The sequence below is a fragment of the Pristis pectinata genome, chromosome 20 (genome assembly GCF_009764475.1).
Source record: "Pristis pectinata isolate sPriPec2 chromosome 20, sPriPec2.1.pri, whole genome shotgun sequence".
Lineage (NCBI taxonomy): Eukaryota > Metazoa > Chordata > Chondrichthyes > Rhinopristiformes > Pristidae > Pristis > Pristis pectinata.
In genome coordinates, this window is record NC_067424.1 from 27,371,882 (window position 1) to 27,389,623 (window position 17,742).

The following is a 17,742-nucleotide window of genomic DNA, read 5'->3' on the forward strand; positions in this document are numbered from 1 at the left end:
TAGCCTTCCTCATCACAAAAGTTCTCACTTCCTTTTTTTCTCATGTACTAATCAGTCTTCTGTGTAAATGCTACTTGCCTCAAGGATTCCACAGGCAGGTGAGTTCCACATTCTCAACTCTCTGTGGATAAAGAGATTTCTTGCAAATTCCCAATTTGACTTTTTATTCAATCAACATAAACCTCTCATTAATTGGGTGATTGTTACTTAGTGGTTGGTTTATTATTGTCACATTTACTGAAATACAGTGACAAGCTTATGTTTGCATGCCATCCAGACAGATCATCCCATACACAAGTACGTTGAGGTAGTACAAAAGGATAAAAAAAGAATGTAGAATATAGTGTTATAGTTACAGAGAAAGTGCAAGGCAGGTAAACAAATAAAGTGCAAGTCCCATGACAAAGTGGACTGAGAGATCAAGAGTTCATCTTTAGTGCATGAGGGGTCTATTCAAGATTCTTATAAAAGTGGGGTAGAAGCTGTCCTTAAGCCTGGTGGTATGTGTTCTCAAGCTTTTGTAGCTTCTGCACGATGTAAAGGGAAGAAGAAAGAATGGCCAGAGTGGGAGGGGTCCTTGATTATGTTGGCTGCTTTCCCAAGGCAGTGGGAAACGTAGACATAGTCAACGGAGGGGGGGGGCTGGTTTTTGTGATAGACTGGGCAATGTTCACAACTCTCTGCAATTTCTTGCAGTTTTGGGCAGAGCAGTTGCCATACCAAGTTGTGATGTTTCTGTAAAATTTGGTGAGAATCATTGGGGACATGCCAAACTTTCTTAGAATTCTGAGAAAGTAGGGGTGTTGGTGTGCATTCTTGACCATAGCATCCATGTGGCTGGACCAGGACAAATTGTTGGTGATATTTACACCTAGGAACTTGAATCTCTCAAGCATCTCCACCTCAGCACAATTGCTACATATGGGGGGGTGGGGGGTGTACTCTGCCTTGCTTCTTGATGTCAATGACTAGCTCTTTTGTTTTGCTGACAAAAAATACTTTAGAGGTCACCATTTTTTTTCCAAGAGGAAAAATATTTAGGCTGCCGATCATTTCCTGACAAGTATAACCTTCCAATTTTGGTATCGTTCTTGGGATATATTATTTCATTCCATGTGGTTCTGTTGTGTTCTTTTTTTATAATATGGCAACCAGGAACATACACTGTAATTAAGTGTGGCTTAATCAGGAATGATATAAGTTCAGCTATCTATTGGAATGGATAAGTAACTGTTAGTCAGGAGCAAGGGAAGGTAGAGAAAAGTGGTCCTTGCTATCGTTAACAATTAATTACAAAGAATAATTTACAAAATTGTTCTGTTGGAATTACATCTAAATATATTTCTACCCACTACCACAATGACCTCCTCAATAAATTCAGTTAGTTCTGTTGGACATTACAGTTCCATGAGCTCCTTGTAATCAGCTGTTACAGTTTTGTATTCCTTCTCAGTAAAATTTTTCTTATCTTGCAGATTAAAAACTGAATAATCCCCAGGACCAGATGTTTTCCATCCAAGGGTTTCAAGAGTGGAGATGGGGAAATTGCAATAACTTTAACAATAAAATGTAAATTACAATGCCTCCCTTGCAACAGATGTTAAACTAATAGGTCTGGTTTTCTGGTTTCTCTCTCTTGCCTATCTTAATTACTAAAGCAACAACTGGAACTTTTGAATCTAAAGAGAGTCTGCCTGCATTTAATACGCTTTGTCCAAAAGGTCCTGAAATTTTCAAACACACATTCTTTAAACCCTCAGGTGGAAAACATCTGGTCCTGGGGATTTGTCACTTTCGGTCTGCTGGGAAAAATAATCTTATGAAGAGGGAAAATATACTATTATAGACTGTTTCAACTATTTCAGTTTCTAATTAATGTTGCATAATTCTTTTAAAGTTATAAACTTTGCAAAAAAAATGAATGACTCCAGACAGCAGTGCCTGGCTTTATGGGGGAAAGGTGTGGAAGGACTAACTAGAGAAATGGATTTGAGCTTTAGTTATTTACAAACGCGACGTGTGGTCTTCTGTACTGCATATAAAGTATGGGTTTAGTGTTGTCAGATGGCGTGCAAAGTACACATTATGTGTTCGGGACAACGCCTGCCCCATGCCCCAGTAACAGGGGACCGCTGTTGGCGTGAGCCGACTCTGACTGATTCCAACACGTTCATTATAAATCGTGGCTACAATGGAGGCTTTGTGTTATTTTAACATTCGCCATCATCCATCACTGTTTAACTCGACACCAGGCATCACAGGGATCTAATCCTCGGGCAGGAATGAAACGCAAAGGCTTTGAAAAAAAAATTCTTGATTGGTGTGTATGAAGACCATCCTGGGTACGGCAGTAATGTTGAAATTCGATGCTGCCTCCGGAATAGTTGGGGACTTTCTGTGAACGTTTACAAGGTGCGAAGGCTGTCGGTGAAAGTGAAAACGGGTTTGGTTTGACCTTTCGCTGCCCGCATCCAGAGACACACGTGTGGCCAACATGTCAACGCACATCAACATAAAGAGCATTTCAAACTTCGCCGCATCCGTGCCCAGCTATGTCATTCATTTACCCCTTACATTGCCCCAAGTGTGCTGGTTACAAAATCCATCCCCAATATGTCAAGGGTGACGTTATACTTGGATCTTGAAACAGTGATGGCACAGTTAGCTGAACAACTTATGGTGCCGAGTCTCTGAAAGAAAATGTAAGCGACTATCGCTTTGAGCGTTGCATTATTATTCTCGAGAATTAAATATTTCTTTACCGAGTTAACACAATGAGTCAGGTTTTCCCGCCTGATCCTATGCAGCCTCCAGTATCAGACCCTACAGGAACTACTCCCCTTATTTACAGGTCCAATACATGAGACCTTTGCGGAAATTTGCAGAGCAGATTGACAATTTTATTCGCCATTTCACACCAAAGAAGCCGGGCGAGTTTCCAAAGCTGCCCTGGCTGGGTGGAGTAACTTTTCAGTTGGAAAACATCTAAAACAATATAATTTGGGTCTAAGTTTCGGTGAGTTCGTCCGCGCAACCAACACTCCTGGGAATCGGTGGAATCAGACTGAAATTTTGATGCACGTCGACAGCTAAGAGTTGGATAGAATTTCTGCGCCTTCTATATATATCCCAGTGATTTCATGCCAGCGGAGACTTTAAATGCCGCCTAACAGTTGGCGCTGCCATACTCTTGTGCAGTTGGCGCTTGGGATAACTCGAGAGCAAAAAAAAAGCCTCATTGATAATGGAGGTATTCGAAACCAACCCTTACTACTTCACAGACCAGCGGTTCTTCGACAATGAGAACCTCTTCCCTTCGCGCCTGCAAGGGTTTGAGCAGCCGGTGTACCAAGACCGACTGGGGACGGGTCTGGGCGCGGATGCCAGGTCGCTGGAAGCTGGTTTGGAGGAACACGTGTACCCAGTGGCGGAGCTACCGCAGCGGCAACTCCAGCAGCAGCAGCAGCAGGACTGCCACGGCCAGTGCTTGCTGTGGGCGTGCAAGACCTGCAAGAGGAAATCCGTGACCTTGGACAGGAGAAAGGCAGCGACCCTGAGGGAGAAGAGGAGGCTGAAGAAAGTGAACGAGGCGTTCGAGGCTCTGAAGCGAAGTACTTTGCTGAATCCCAATCAGAGACTGCCCAAAGTGGAAATCCTTCGCAGCGCCATTCAGTACATCGAGAGGCTCCAGGCTCTGCTCAGCACTTTGAACCAACAAGACAAGTTGCACTACAGTGGCAGCAACACGCGTCAAGGGGCAAGTATCCCGCGCGGCATGGGCAAACAACCCAGTGCGAACACCACTTCAGCTAACGTGGGTGACCTCACAGCCCCGGAGAGCCGACCAGAGGAACCCCATCAGCTGATGGCCTGGATACGGGCCGATGGTGTGGGCATTTGCGCCCCCATCGCCCATCTTTGCTCTGGCACTTTCTCCAGGATTGGGAAGGGGGAGGGGGGGGGGAAGGAATTGTGCTTCCCCCCCCCCCCCCCATGAAAAAGTTTTTGTCTCGCTGGTCGTTGTGGTTCTTTCAGTGGCTGGTACAGCTTGTTTGGTGAGGTTGGAACGAATTTCGTGCTCATAGCGGCCCCAGGGTCCCCTGGCGCATGACAACTTGTGTAGTCTTGTTTAAAGCGTTTTCGTTGTTTGAATGGGGGATTCCTCTGCAGAAACGTCCAGTGTTATCGTTCGCCAATGATAGTAGAAACTGGCGGACACTCTATTTACCTTCAATCACTGTTCTTTAGAAAGGAGACGTTAATATTAATATCAAGGTGATATTCTGGGGAGGTGTTAATCGAGGGCTGGATAGGTTTCAATCAAGAATTGAACATTATCGCCACACGTTAATGGGGCCAAATTAAATAGTTTAAACAGAAGTGGGACAAAAACTCTAGCTTGAAAAAATAGTGTAAAATGATGTTTTGGTTTAAGGACGCGGAGGGTCACAAGATCACAAGACAAGGGAGCAGAAGTAGGCCATTCGGCCCAACGAGTCTGCTCCAAAGAAAAGGGAAAAAAGAAAAAGAATGAGAAATGGTCCATGAACTTCGGGACTTACCAAAATGCTCTTCATTCATTTTACTGAAAAAAAACAAATGTACAAAGCTCGGCGCGGAATGTGCCAGTGATTTTTCTGGCAGATGGTAAATGGCCACTGCGCCCTTGAAGCCAGATACAGGCGCGGGGGAGGGGGGGGGGGGAGATCCCGAGTTAAATCCTCATCTATGCGAGGGATGTCGCGGGAGGAATAGGTGCTTTGCGGAGTTTTAGGAACAACTATAGAGACAGAAAATAAGGAACTTGAATTGTAATCGTTCTGCATGTGCGGAAGACAGTTGAAGCAGAGGCGGCTTGGACTCTTACTATAAATACCCTCTGTTAATCCATTCTTGCTCATTTTTTCCATTGTAATTGTAGGTAGGCGTAGCCAGTGAGTGTGGATCAAGCAGCGCCTCCTGTAGCCCCGAATGGAGCAGCTCCTCTGATCAGTGCAACACTCCGTACAACACTTCCAGCGGTAGGTACCCGCCTGTCTGCAGCAACAGGGCGACTTATTTCAACAGCGAGGAAACATTTCACCTTCAGTACCATGAAGCGAATTAGATGCAACCTTCCAAGTGGAAATGCAGCACCTTTGGAGGGAGAACCACGGTTGATGTTTCGGGCCAAACAGAGGATCTGGGACCTGAAACGTTCCCCCGTTCCTCTTTCCACAGGTGCTGCCTGACCCCCTGAGTGTTTCCACCATTTTCTTTTCTAATTTCAGATTTCCAGCTTTGGCATTTAAAAAAAAATTCAGTGGAACTCTCAGTCATAAGCCTTATTTTGTTTATATCTGTTCACTTATTTAAAACATATCAGCAAGGGAGTTAAGACAATCAATGAAACTGAAATATATTTTCTACTTCTACAGTTGTAACTAAGGTGGGCCCTAGAAGATTGGTTTCCCCAGTGACCTGTCATCTCACTGTTTTATCCAATGTTGTACTTTTAACCTTTCCAAGACCACAGATGCCTTTCACCAACTCCATTTAAAAATGGGCATAACACAATGTTTGATAGGCAATGACAAAACTCTTGAAAAGGAGCCACAGAACCTTGTTCAGCCAGGAACAGAATACAATCCAGTTTCTGGCCACCTGCACAGATTGCATCATTCCTGGGCTTGCCCATCAGGAAGTAAACTTCAGTGGAATGGGAAGTGAGCAGCTTCCATGCCAGATATCATTCCTTCACCCAATCACCCTGCTCGGGCCATTAAAACTAACCCACTCCAGGGAATTCTGGTAAAGCCCATCATTACCCCAGGGGGTTTTAGACATGAAATACAACATGTTTTAATATTAGTCCTTAAGAAAAGCACAGATAAATAACACAGACAAGTTTGCCTGGAAAATAACATGGATATGATTGGCTAAAGAAAATTCAATTTATGAACTAACTGCTTATATTTAGCAGAAATATAGAACATAGAACAGAACAGGCCCTTCGGCCCACAATGTTGTGCCGACATAGCTATTCCCTCCTATCTATAGAATGCCCATGTACCTCTATTTTCCTCTCATTCATGTGCCCATCCAAGTCCCTCTTAAAAGCCCCCAATGAATTTGCCTCCACCACCCTATCAGGCAACGCAGATTTGCTGTATTTGTTTATGTAGGCTGAACATAATGATATAATTCACAGGGCAATGTCAGGCATAAGAGTGATATACTGAGAAATAAACAAGTGTGCAAAAGAAACATATTGAAAATTATTTTGCAGGTGGCAGATGTAGTGAAGGAATAGTTTAGGAATATGCCCCTGCTATCAGTGGTGGAGCAGAGGATTTCAGTCAACTCTCAGAAGATGAGAGCTATGAGTGGGGACAAAGAAACCTGCAGAGGTTGGGAGCTGGAAACAACAGAGAAATTGAAAGAAGTACACCAAGGATTGGGGATCCAGTGGAGCATGAAGAGCAAACAGGATTTTTTATGCAATGAGGAATGGGCAGTAGAGAACTGAACGTTGAAGGGTGGGAGGCACACTAGATCATTGAAAAAGTTGAGCCTAGATGTGATGGAAATATGGGAAGATGTTCTCGATGCAGGTCACAGGATTTATTTTGGCTGTTGAAATGTGTAGCACTGGATATGAGGTTTAAGATTGAGCTTGGGTGATGAGGGCACTTTACTAGTGGGTTATAACAGGGTGAGTAATCATCATTATATTCCTGTTAGTGGCCATCTATGGTAAGATGATCCAGGTTGGATCTAAAAGGTATGGTTTTGGGATCTAGCTGGAGGAACATTTGTACCATCCAACGCAAAGATAGACAACTAGCCGTCATGGGAAAAGTTAGTTAAAGGATGGCAGAAAAAGACTACATTATTTTTGCTCCAGATCCCAGCATCTGCAGTCTCCATATTCAATGACTATCATCCAGTTGGCAATAAGTATGTGACCTCTGGGACAGCCTTTAGTCTCATACTCTCAAAGCCAGACATTCAAGATTAATGATCTATCATTTCAAACTTTGAATCTTAAATGTGGTGTGACATTGATTCATTATCTGTGTTGTTTCCTTTTAGATCACTTACTATCTGTGAATAAGGGCCAGTCCACTGGAAGTGCCAGCTTACGCTCGCTCTCCTCTATAGTGGATAACATCACTCCAGAGAATTCACCAAGCAGCTATTTGGAGAGCAACACCCAAAACTGACTGGAAATTGCTGTTCTTTCCATGCATCTTTTTATAATTGGAAGCTTTTTTTTATTTTTATACACTTTGGTGTGTGTTGTGCATAAGGTTTGTTGACTCAAAGGGTTGTTTTATTAGAAAAAAAATCATTCCTAATTCTTAAAAATGTTAAAAATGGCCAATGCTTTTTATAGAGCTTTATGACCAATGTGTGTTTTTGCAACTAAAGAGTCAGAAGTAATCGATGTAAATATAAATCCTTTTTACTGTTCATTTTTTGAGTGAGTTTGTTATTTGGATTTTTTTGCTAAATTATTTTGCTTTTTACAATAAAGTTATTATAAAATAAATCAATAGTTGCATTAATGGGAGAAACAATGCAAATGAATATATAGACATTTATTACAGTCAGTTTTTCTACAAGCTGAGAAGTTGTAGATGCAGATAACTTCTTTTTTGTCTATCATCAAATACAGAAAATGGTTTAAAACAAACATCAAGTCCCTTCACATCTGCCCTAATAAGAAGACCCGTACACTTCATGTGTCATTCCCCTTATAAACATTCTGATCACACTACACAGATAATTTATTGCAAATCCTAAATACTTACAGCAACATAGCACGTTGAGGCTGAGTAGGTATCTCATTATATTGATCATCACGATGCCTACAACATTTCTTTAAGTTTTAACTGGCATATAATGATGTTCTTTGAACTTTGTTTCAGTGAGTGTCTGGAAGAGAGATTCTATCAATTCACAACTATCTCTACACAGATGCATTTTATCATTAAGAGATTTAGATATAAACAATTTAAAATGTTTTCTTTATTAAATACTGAAACCTTTGATAAATTAATTTAGATTTCAATTTCTTCCATATAATAAAGACTAATTTCCAACATTAAGTCACTGTTTAATATATCCTGAAAACTCCTAAACCTCCTCTGGTCTTAATTTCCTCCTACAATCTATAAGGTTTAAAGATATCTTAACTCTTAGTAATATTGATAGTGTCTTGACAATAGGCCTTGACCTTCACCTTGGTTACTCAGTTTTATAAAAGGGGTTGTGTATTGGGAATGATAAGCCTCTATTCAATGAGAAACATTCTACTGTCATTTAAAGTGCACAAGGAACAATGCAGCATTAAGAATGTCAAGATTTCTCCTCTTATTAGAAGCTCTCAGGAAATGGCCTAACCTGTATCCCACAGCGAGCTCTCCCAGACCTCAGCCACTCCTGGTGGAATACATCAATCAAAAGCTGGTCTTTCGGGCGCAGGATTTCATTGTGGGTGCCCAGCACAGACTCCTCCTCCTTTTACCATATTCCTGTAGTCAGCTGACAGCCAAGGTATAACCTAATAGCAGGAGCCAACATGGAAAGCAGGCACAAGAAATAGACACTAATGGTTTCAAAATAGAGAATCAATTCTCCAGTAAGTTTAATGTTTGCACTCTGTGGTATCCTAATGTCATGCCATGTGCATTGTCCAATCCTAACCATTCTTCAGTTTTCAGGTGATCTCCAAAACAACAGAGTCTGAAGCTTGAGTTTTTTCTCTCCATGCTTCAGGTCAGTTTATCAAAGGCAGTTATTTAAACATAACTAAGGGCACAAACTTTTCCAAGAAAATGTAATTAATTAGCTGTTCTTAAGTATTCTGTTGCTGAGTTTGCCTTAAAAACTAGTGAAATATCTGTTGGTGAATTAGATCCAGGTAACTTAATCCCATTAAAAAACATTGGAAAATTTCCTATTTGTTATAGTAGCTTCTTCATTTGTGATTGAGAAAATATGATTAAAATTAATATTTCTTCTTATGCAGCTGCTCTGGAAAAGCTTTACTATTTAATACTTTTAAGACATAAAATATTTAAGACTTTAATCAGATATTCCCACAAGGTTTAAGTTACTTTCTTGTGATTAAGTCCCAAAAAATCAAATGTTTTACTATTGTCCTTATCAAAAATTAGTAACAAAATAATTTTATCTTCCAAGATACCAAATAAAATTATTCAACAGCTGCCAATTGTTAATATGTGGCAATCACATCCAGAATTAGATATTTTCACAAAATGCACAAAATTAATAAGTATTAGGCATGACCATTCTGGAATCCAGATCCTTATTTCCTCTTATGTTAACTCAAATAACAAGTATCATTCATTAAAATACAATGGTTTTAAAATGAGGCAGAAGGTAAAGGAATAAAAGAGCATGTGTTTGAAACAAGGAAAAAAATTAAAATCTTCAGCAACTTTTTGTAAATAACTGTAAAATATAAAAAAGTTAATTTGCACTGTAAAATAAAAGCATAACCATATGCTAAGGAATAAAGGAGAAAATAAAATAGGTGGAGCCAAACATTGTCCTCACATTCACACAGCTTCTTAAAGCAACACTGCCTCTTAAATATCAGAGAAGCATGTGTTCGCTGACCCATGATACTGGGGATGGAAGCAGGACCAAGACTGAAGTCACGCTTTCCAATTTAAAGAAAAATATTTTGTTGTTTATTCATAGAATGTTGATCACCAATATTTATTTCCCATCCTTAGTTAAGATGGAAGTGAGGTGCAAACTTGAACTGCATGATCTGTGTGGGCAGAGTACCACTTGGTGTTTTTGGGTACAGAATTACAAAATCTTAAACAACTACTAATGAATACATTGGAATGTATTTCCAAGTTAGAATAGTGTGTGATTCAGAAGGGAACACACAGTTGTCTGCGCTTAATCCTCTAGATGGTAGAGGTTGGTGATATGGAAGGTGCTATTTAGAAAGCTTTGGTGAATTGCTGCAGTCAATAATGTAGCTAGTACACACCAATGTCTATTGATTCACTCCAACAGAATTGAATTTCAGATGCAGTTTAATGCACATTCATTTCTATATCGGACATGTAGTTCTTCAAACATCCACATCTTTTACAAGTGAATGCTGAAGGACAAAATATATGTTAATTAGATGAAATCAGATATGAACTGTCAAGCTGCTTTATTTTACAGGCCAATGGTTAACATTGACTTACTCCACTTGGTTCCAAACTCTTTCTTTTTAAATAGAAAAGTAAAGGCTATTTCTCACTACAGTAAATTAACCAGGCTTTTCCAGTTAACTTGCTGATTCAGACCAGGTTTGAAGACAAACGAAATGTATTATCATTTATCAGGCTGGAAGCTGGGCTTACTCCCAAATCTAAATGAATATGAGCTTTCCTCTTTTTAATCACCTATGGCTGCAGCAATTAAGTGGATTATCAGCAACTTTTCTATTCAGTAATTTGGCAATAAAACTGTTAATTAGCTCAGCAACTCACAATGACCTGGAGTAGATGGCCAGCAATCGACACATTCATCCATCATTAAGATATTTTGATGTATATTGAAAATTCAAGACAAGAAAAGAAACTATTGTTCCTCCTCTTATTGGCCTTTTCTAATTAATGCTTATATTCTTTGTCTCGGTAGCTTCAGAGTATTAACGTAGGAGAATTCTACTTCTGGCAGGATAATTTAAATAAATCATGGTGTTTAATTGCAATTGATTTCTAAATAATTTCTGTAGGAAAAGAGAATCATGAAATTTGAGCAGCTGCTTTGGATTCGGTGAATCCATTAAACCAGCTTGGATGATAGCTGGATACTTATCTATGCTTCCCTTGGGATTTTAAAAAAATAGCTTTAGTGGACCAAGAAAAATATTCTTATCAAAAGTAATTCTAATTAAGTCAATAGTTATATTACCATTACTTAATCTTCTTCCTGTAATAAACATTATGAAATGTTCACTCATACTTTACCCACAAAACTCTTCCAATTTAAAGCAGTGTCATCTATTCACTTGACCTCATTAACAATCTGGGTCATGGAGAAATACTGCAGTGTGGAATACACAGTTCATGCTTCTTTCAGAATTTATGCAGCTGAAACAGCTGTTTGTTCATATTGCTGTGACTCCTTGGCCCATGATATGAAATCCAAGGGAGCTCACCTTAAATATTATACATAGGAAGATGCTTACTCAGTATACCTGGCTGACACATTGTCAAGAAGTAGCTGAATTACAAGCAGCATGCTACATACAAATCTCTGCACCAGAGCATCAAGCAATTCCAAATCTCCACCAGTATTTTTTAATATTTATTGTTGGTATAAGTGGCACAGATTTTGATACTGGATTACATTTCTGTACAGATTAATCATTGTCAAAGTAATGTTCATTCAACTTAATCCATCTTTGTTGTAACTCATTATTGATGAAAGTGTGCTTTGACCAAGTCATTAGTCTGGGTTTTGATGTCACTGACAGTAATAATCATATCGACTTGCCAATTATCAAGCAGCAATTTGATAGCAACTTCTAGCACCCAGATGCACACCCAAATGCAAAAATCCAGAAGCAACTGCTAAAGGTGCCCTGATCCTCCACAGGCACGTTATTCCTATCTGAAAGACTCAGCACTGAAACCAATGAAATTAAGGAAATTAGCCACTGGTTGCCCATAAAAAACAGTTAGAAATGTAAGGGTTAATGCATTCATAAGTGAGGGAGCTTTTAACAGTGTAGTTAGCATTAATTACTGCTGAACAATCTTCCTGGCATGAAAAATTAATTTGTAATTGTTGGGTTTTATTCTCTCAGAAGAAAATTGATATTGTAGCTTTTTTAAAAAAGTAGCTTTTGTTTTCATTTTTTATCTCATTCTTTCAATAATTGAGATAAATAAGTTGGATTATCTTGTTTTTTCCCATGATGATTTAAATGTAAGTAATATTTTAATTTCTTACTTTCTGAATTGATTCTTTTGTGCTGTAGTGAGGGTTCTTTGGTCTGATTTACTAGGCCTTCCTACTGCTGGGGCTGCTCACAGACCTCCTGTGGAGGGACAACATTAAATCATGTGCTGTATCAGTAGAAATCTCACCAGCAAACCAACCAAGTCTCTGGGCAATGGTCAACAAGTTGCTTTGTGAAAGCTATCTCTGCTATGAAAGCCAAATCTGGAACATTCCTTTAAGAAAATCCTATTTTTTATTTCTCTCAGTAATTCAGGGCTGGTGACTGTCAGTCAGCTCATAAAGCTACCTAAAGACTCTACATGGTTATCAGCAGAGATTTCCACCATTCCATCTTTTCTTTTAACCGCAGCACCCTCTGCAGGGAATGTGTGGTAAATGTGAGCAGGAACGCAGCAGAGTTTGTTAAATGCAACTTCTATTTCCACTTGTATCTTAGCTTAACAAAGGGTAGTTAAAAGCTCAGTAGTAATAATTTGCCACAATCAGGTTGACTCCTGAGTAATCTCTCCAATGGTCTGGATTCATCTAGTGAATTCTTTAAATACGCAAATGCAACCAGACCATTGTGTACCATGAAAAGCCAGGACCTTGGGGTTTGAAGCCTGATATGGAGTTCGCCTTTAAGAGCAGTCAGTCCAGCAGATCTGGAGCTAATACAGACCTGCAAATTAAATGGAGCAGATGTAGTGTTGATGCTGACTTGGAAATGAACATAAAGTTTGAAAGACAGTAGTGTTGACAGTTCAAAGCACACTTAAGGCGAGATAATAAGAGACACGCTTGGAACAATATCTACATTCCCTGAACAACCAAGAAAGAAAATCATATTACAAAAGCTAACCTGTCAAACCCAGGTACCAGTGATAAAATTAGCTCTGCCAAGTTATTTTTACACAGTGCCTGTGCTCTATGATTACACTGGTTATCAGTGCAAAAGGGGCTCCATGAGATCTGGGTAAATCAGGACCCGTAACGAAATCTGTATTCATCTTTACATCATCTCAAAGGTCAAGCCAACTTTGCTTCTGGGTTTGTCAGCTCCATCTTCTTTTACACTTCACATTTATTTCCAAGTCAGCTTGAAGAGGGAACACTAACATTTCACATTTAAACATTCTTCAGATTTTTTGTTGCATGTGTCAGGAAACTGGTAAAAATCAGTACTAGTTCAGACACATTTTTAACATGTATGACTGTCTGTTGATTCAGTATTAAATCTTAAAACAAATAAAATCAATCTCTTACCACAAATTGTAATGTGTATTATTTTGATCAAAACATTTCTAAATGTCTAACCACAAGCAGAAAAGCAAATGTGAAGAATACTAATATTTATGAGTTGTTAGGCAAGCAACATTATTTTACTTCAGTGCCTGCTTGTAAATCATCATTTCAAAGATAAAGACCATCTTTACCCTATAGTGTTAAGGTGAATGCTTTGGCAATTGAACAGTGAAAAGTTTCACTTTGACATACTGGGAGATATCTTGAATTGCTAAATTATCTCTTCAGTACACAGGGGGATTTATATTTTATCAAACTGAGACTTAATCTAAAAGCTAAATAACATATTCAACATTAATAGGTAAAAGAACATTACTTTATTGTGTACTTAGAGCATTTATAGTTCTTATTATTTGCATTGAAATACCAAAACAAGAAACACACATCTCCACACAATAAAATTGACTTCAACAACAGTCACTTACTTTCCATATAGCAGAAGGCATACTGATCTTGTTCAGTTTTCCCAATGGCTTCAGAATAACTGACAACTGAAATAAAGTCATACACAGAAATACAATTCAACATCTTTTGAAGATAGATTGAATCAAAGGAGGCAAAACATTCAAATCTCCTTTAATTACAAAGAGGTGATGAGTCGTTCACTGTTTGTCAATTGGTTGGAGCATTTATTCACACAGGTAGATCGGACATTTAAAGAAGATTTCAAAGACATTCACTCAGCCAGTCTGCAATTACCTACAATGTCAAACTAACTGAATTTACTCCAACAGAATAGAAATTTCAAATAAACATTTAGATGCCTCTTACATTCTATAGTGAAATAGCTGAAACTGCACCAGGGGCGAACTCAAATAAGTAAACTTGCTTCTGCTTTTTCAGAAATGTGGCGCAGTGGCACAGCTGGTAGAGCTGCTGTCTCACAGCTCCAGTGACCTGGGATTGATCCTGACATCTGGTGCTGTATGTGTGGAATCTGCACGTTCTCCCTGTAACCCTCTAGGTCCTCTGGACTACTCCCACAATCCCAAAGAGGTACAGGTTGGTGGGTTAATTGACCACTGAAAATTGCCCCTAGTGTGTGGGCGAATAGTAGAATCTGGGGGTGGGGAGGAGGGGGTAGAGTTCGTGGGCACGTGGGGAGAATAAACTGGGATTAATGTAGGATTGGTGTAAATGGGTGCCTAATGGTTGGCACGGACTCAGTGGGCCATACAGCCTGTTTCTATGCTGTATGACTATGACTCCAATTAATGATGCCACACAGTTTGAAACCTAATGGCCATGCTAAAACTATTAACAATAGAAATCAAAGGAAAACACTTGTACTACTTGGAGCCATACCTTACACAAAGGAACCTTGTTGTGGTCATTGATAATTAATCATTTCAACCTCAGTACGTCACGGCAGCAATACATCAGACCCAACATCCTCAGCTACTTCATCACTAACCTTCCTTCTCACATAAAATCGAAAGTGGAGATATTTACTGATGACTATACAATGTTCAATTCTATTTTCAACTTCTCAAAAAATGCCTGCAGACAAGGCCTAGGCAATATTCAGACTTGGACTGATAAGTGGCAAATAAATTTTGTGCTCAATGTGCCAGATAATCGCCATCTCTAATAGAAATGTGTCTGGCCACCCACCCTTGACACTTAATGGCATTTCCATCAACAAGTCATCAACATCCTGGGCGTCACCAGTGAAGAGAAAAAATAACTGGAGCAGCTACATAAAGACAGTGGCTATAATTGAAGGTCAGAGATAACATACAGCCAGTGGCTCACCTCCTGACATCCCAAGTTCTTTCTACCATTTACAAGGCACAAGTCAGTTGCCTGGATGAGCACAACTCCACAATGCTCAATAAACTTGTGACCATCCAGGACAAAGAAGCCAATTTGATTGGTGTCAAATTCACATCCTAAACATTACTTCCCTCCACCACCACTGCACAGTGACCACAATGCATCGATTTATTTTTCTTCTCAACTCTGGCAGCACTTCCCAAATCTGGAACCTCTACTGCCAAGGAGGACAAGGGCTACAAATGCATTCAAATATCCTAAGCTTCCAAGTCATGCACCATCCTGACTTGATAATATTTCACTATTCTTTCATCAATGTTTGGTCAAGATCCTTAAACACATCATGGCCTGGCAGAAGTAACATCATCTGCAGCAGCTTAAGGCAGTGGTTTACATCGGCACCTCAGGAGCAATGATGAGCTGGCAATAAATGCTGCCTTCTATTTAGACCTCTGTTAATGAATAAACACACAAAGACCACAGATCCCAACCCTGGGAGAAATTGTACATCTCTCCAATTTAAATACAGCATGTCATTATTCTGGTCCAGAGTTGGAGAACAAATCTGAAATATCATTTTGATTTTCACACATCTTTTGCTGATGTTCAACTTCTCATCCCTCTCCAGTAACTTAAGTTTGAATGCCACATATCATATTAATATTTATTTTGTTCAGCACCGAAATGTAAAATTCTGGCCATTAACACTGGAAATCAAAATTTATGCACAAGTTATAAATGTATAATTTTCACAGAAGAAACTCTCTCAAATGCAAAAGCACTTTTATTTAACTGCCTCCAAACTAGCAATATCTACTAGCAGGTATCCAATGTGCTTCTGTCCAATTTCTGAATTTAAATCACTTTAAAATGGTCAGTGTTCAAATAATTAAGTTGTAACTTCATTTATATAGTTTTGACAAGATGAAAAGAAACCTGGATGTAACAAACTATATAAAAACTGAAAACCTGGAAACTGAAATAAAAGCAAAAGAAATTCTGGAAGCACTATGTAGCTCAGGCAGTATCTGCAGAAGGAGAAACAGAGTTAATGTTTCAGGGCGAAGACACTTCTGACAAGGAGTCTTTCCTGCATTTTATTTTTATTATGTAACACACTGTTGTGTCACCATGTAATTCACGTAACTCTTAGCTCTTGTGATGAGAATGCTGAAGCAAATAAGTCAACGCATTTAATGGATAAGTATTCAATGTGACAAAAGTGTACCTTCATTTTCATTGGAAGTTGAATTTTATGGTCACTCTCAAGGATGATAGGTTGAAGACTGAGATGTTCATCAACTTTTGGTACCTGCTGTTATTAGCAAAATCCAGGCACTGAGAAAACACAACACAAAATCAGCAAAAAGCACCTTTGTTCTTTGAGGAACAACCACCACTGGATTAAATATACTTGTAAATAAGATTGGTGATTGTGGACACTTTTGCATTAGAACTCACCCAAGTCACAGGTAAATATGTTTCTGAAATCTTAGAATTATTAATCTAAGATAGATTCAAGACAAGATCCATGAAGTAAGAGTGTCAATTTATTGAGCCAGCTAGTCCAATAAAAATAATTAAGCAATGCAGTTACATTGCCTGCTACTGTGAACAGCACTGGACTGCACACTGAAATATCCACCATGATACCATTGTATAAAGTAGATACACCCTCAACGCTTAATAGGCTTGACTCCTCTGAGGACTTTCATCCTCTTCAAGACACTTTCAGATTTTGCTTTAGGTCTCACACTGCTGGTAGATCGATGACAAAGATTCTGACTGTTCAGGTAATTAAGAAGGAGAATTTATGAAATGGATAATGCAGGACGCCAGCCAGATCAGTATAGAAGTAGATATAGCTCAGTGCTGATAAATTTTGAAAGTGTTTTATTGAGTGTTAAGACTTAAGCAATGCATGTTTTAAGCACTCACTCAGGGTGAATAAAGGATGGGTTCCATAAAGTTAGCAATGGGACCAAAGTCCTAAGAGATTGAGTGGTGCCCAGCTTACTGTTAAATGGATATATGCTCTGTACCTATTTTACAAATGAAAAATGGGCATCATATATGACAATTTACCCCATCCTCTAAAGGGTCTATCATTCCCATAATCCAACTAATCATCCTGTGGAAAATGAGAACAAACCTTCCAATGCATGGGAATGCTTCTTAAACAATAGTTATGATTAGTTTTCTCATGGTTTGAAAGTTGCTTTTTTAAAAACATAATTAATATTGGATTGTTCATGAATCAGAAAAACACTTGAATATTTATAATAAAGGTCTTGAGTGATGACAGGCTAACCAGAGACTAAAGTTTGAATGACAATGAAATATTACAAACCCTGTTATACAGTTCATCTGATCTTGTGTAGCCACAACAAGCTGAACTCAGGCAATAGCAAAAACACAATAATTTGTGCTAGTGCCAATGGCATGTACTCACAATTATATTAGGTTCTAATCCCCTTTAAATAAACCAGTCAACTTGTAGGAGAGCATCAGAAAAAGAGACACTGATTAGAATAAAAAATAACTGGTTCACAAATAAGTTTTAGGGAAATACTATTGCTGGAAACTAATCCATAGCTCAACCACACTATGCAACATATAGCTGAAATGCAAACCATTACTTTGCCTCTTTCTGTCCTTGCTGAACTTACAGCAAGTACAGCTGAGAGA

The 17,742-nt window shown here is 39.0% G+C and overlaps 1 protein-coding gene across 1 annotated transcript; it reads left to right on the plus strand.

Moving 5' to 3' along the window:
• The first annotated feature begins 3,244 nt into the window (after positions 1–3,244).
• myog (myogenin) lies at positions 3,245–7,240 on the plus strand. Its single transcript, XM_052034663.1, has 3 exons — positions 3,245–3,761; positions 4,926–5,021; positions 7,075–7,240. The coding sequence occupies exons 1-3, from the start codon at positions 3,245–3,247 to the stop codon at positions 7,203–7,205; spliced, it is 744 nt and encodes a 247-aa protein (XP_051890623.1). The 3' UTR covers positions 7,206–7,240.
• The last annotated feature ends 10,502 nt before the right edge of the window (positions 7,241–17,742 follow it).

What these genes read in the sequence shown, in the direction of transcription:
- myog (XM_052034663.1), top strand. Translation starts at nt 3,245, where the DNA reads ATGGAGGTATTCGAAACCAACCCTTACTACTTCACAGACCAGCGGTTC. An exon ending in CAACACGCGTCAAGGGGCAA is followed by an intron (nt 3,762 to 4,925) that starts GTATCCCGCGCG and finishes AATTGTAGGTAG; the next exon opens with GCGTAGCCAGTGAGTGTGGA. An exon ending in TCCGTACAACACTTCCAGCG is followed by an intron (nt 5,022 to 7,074) that starts GTAGGTACCCGC and finishes GTTTCCTTTTAG; the next exon opens with ATCACTTACTATCTGTGAAT.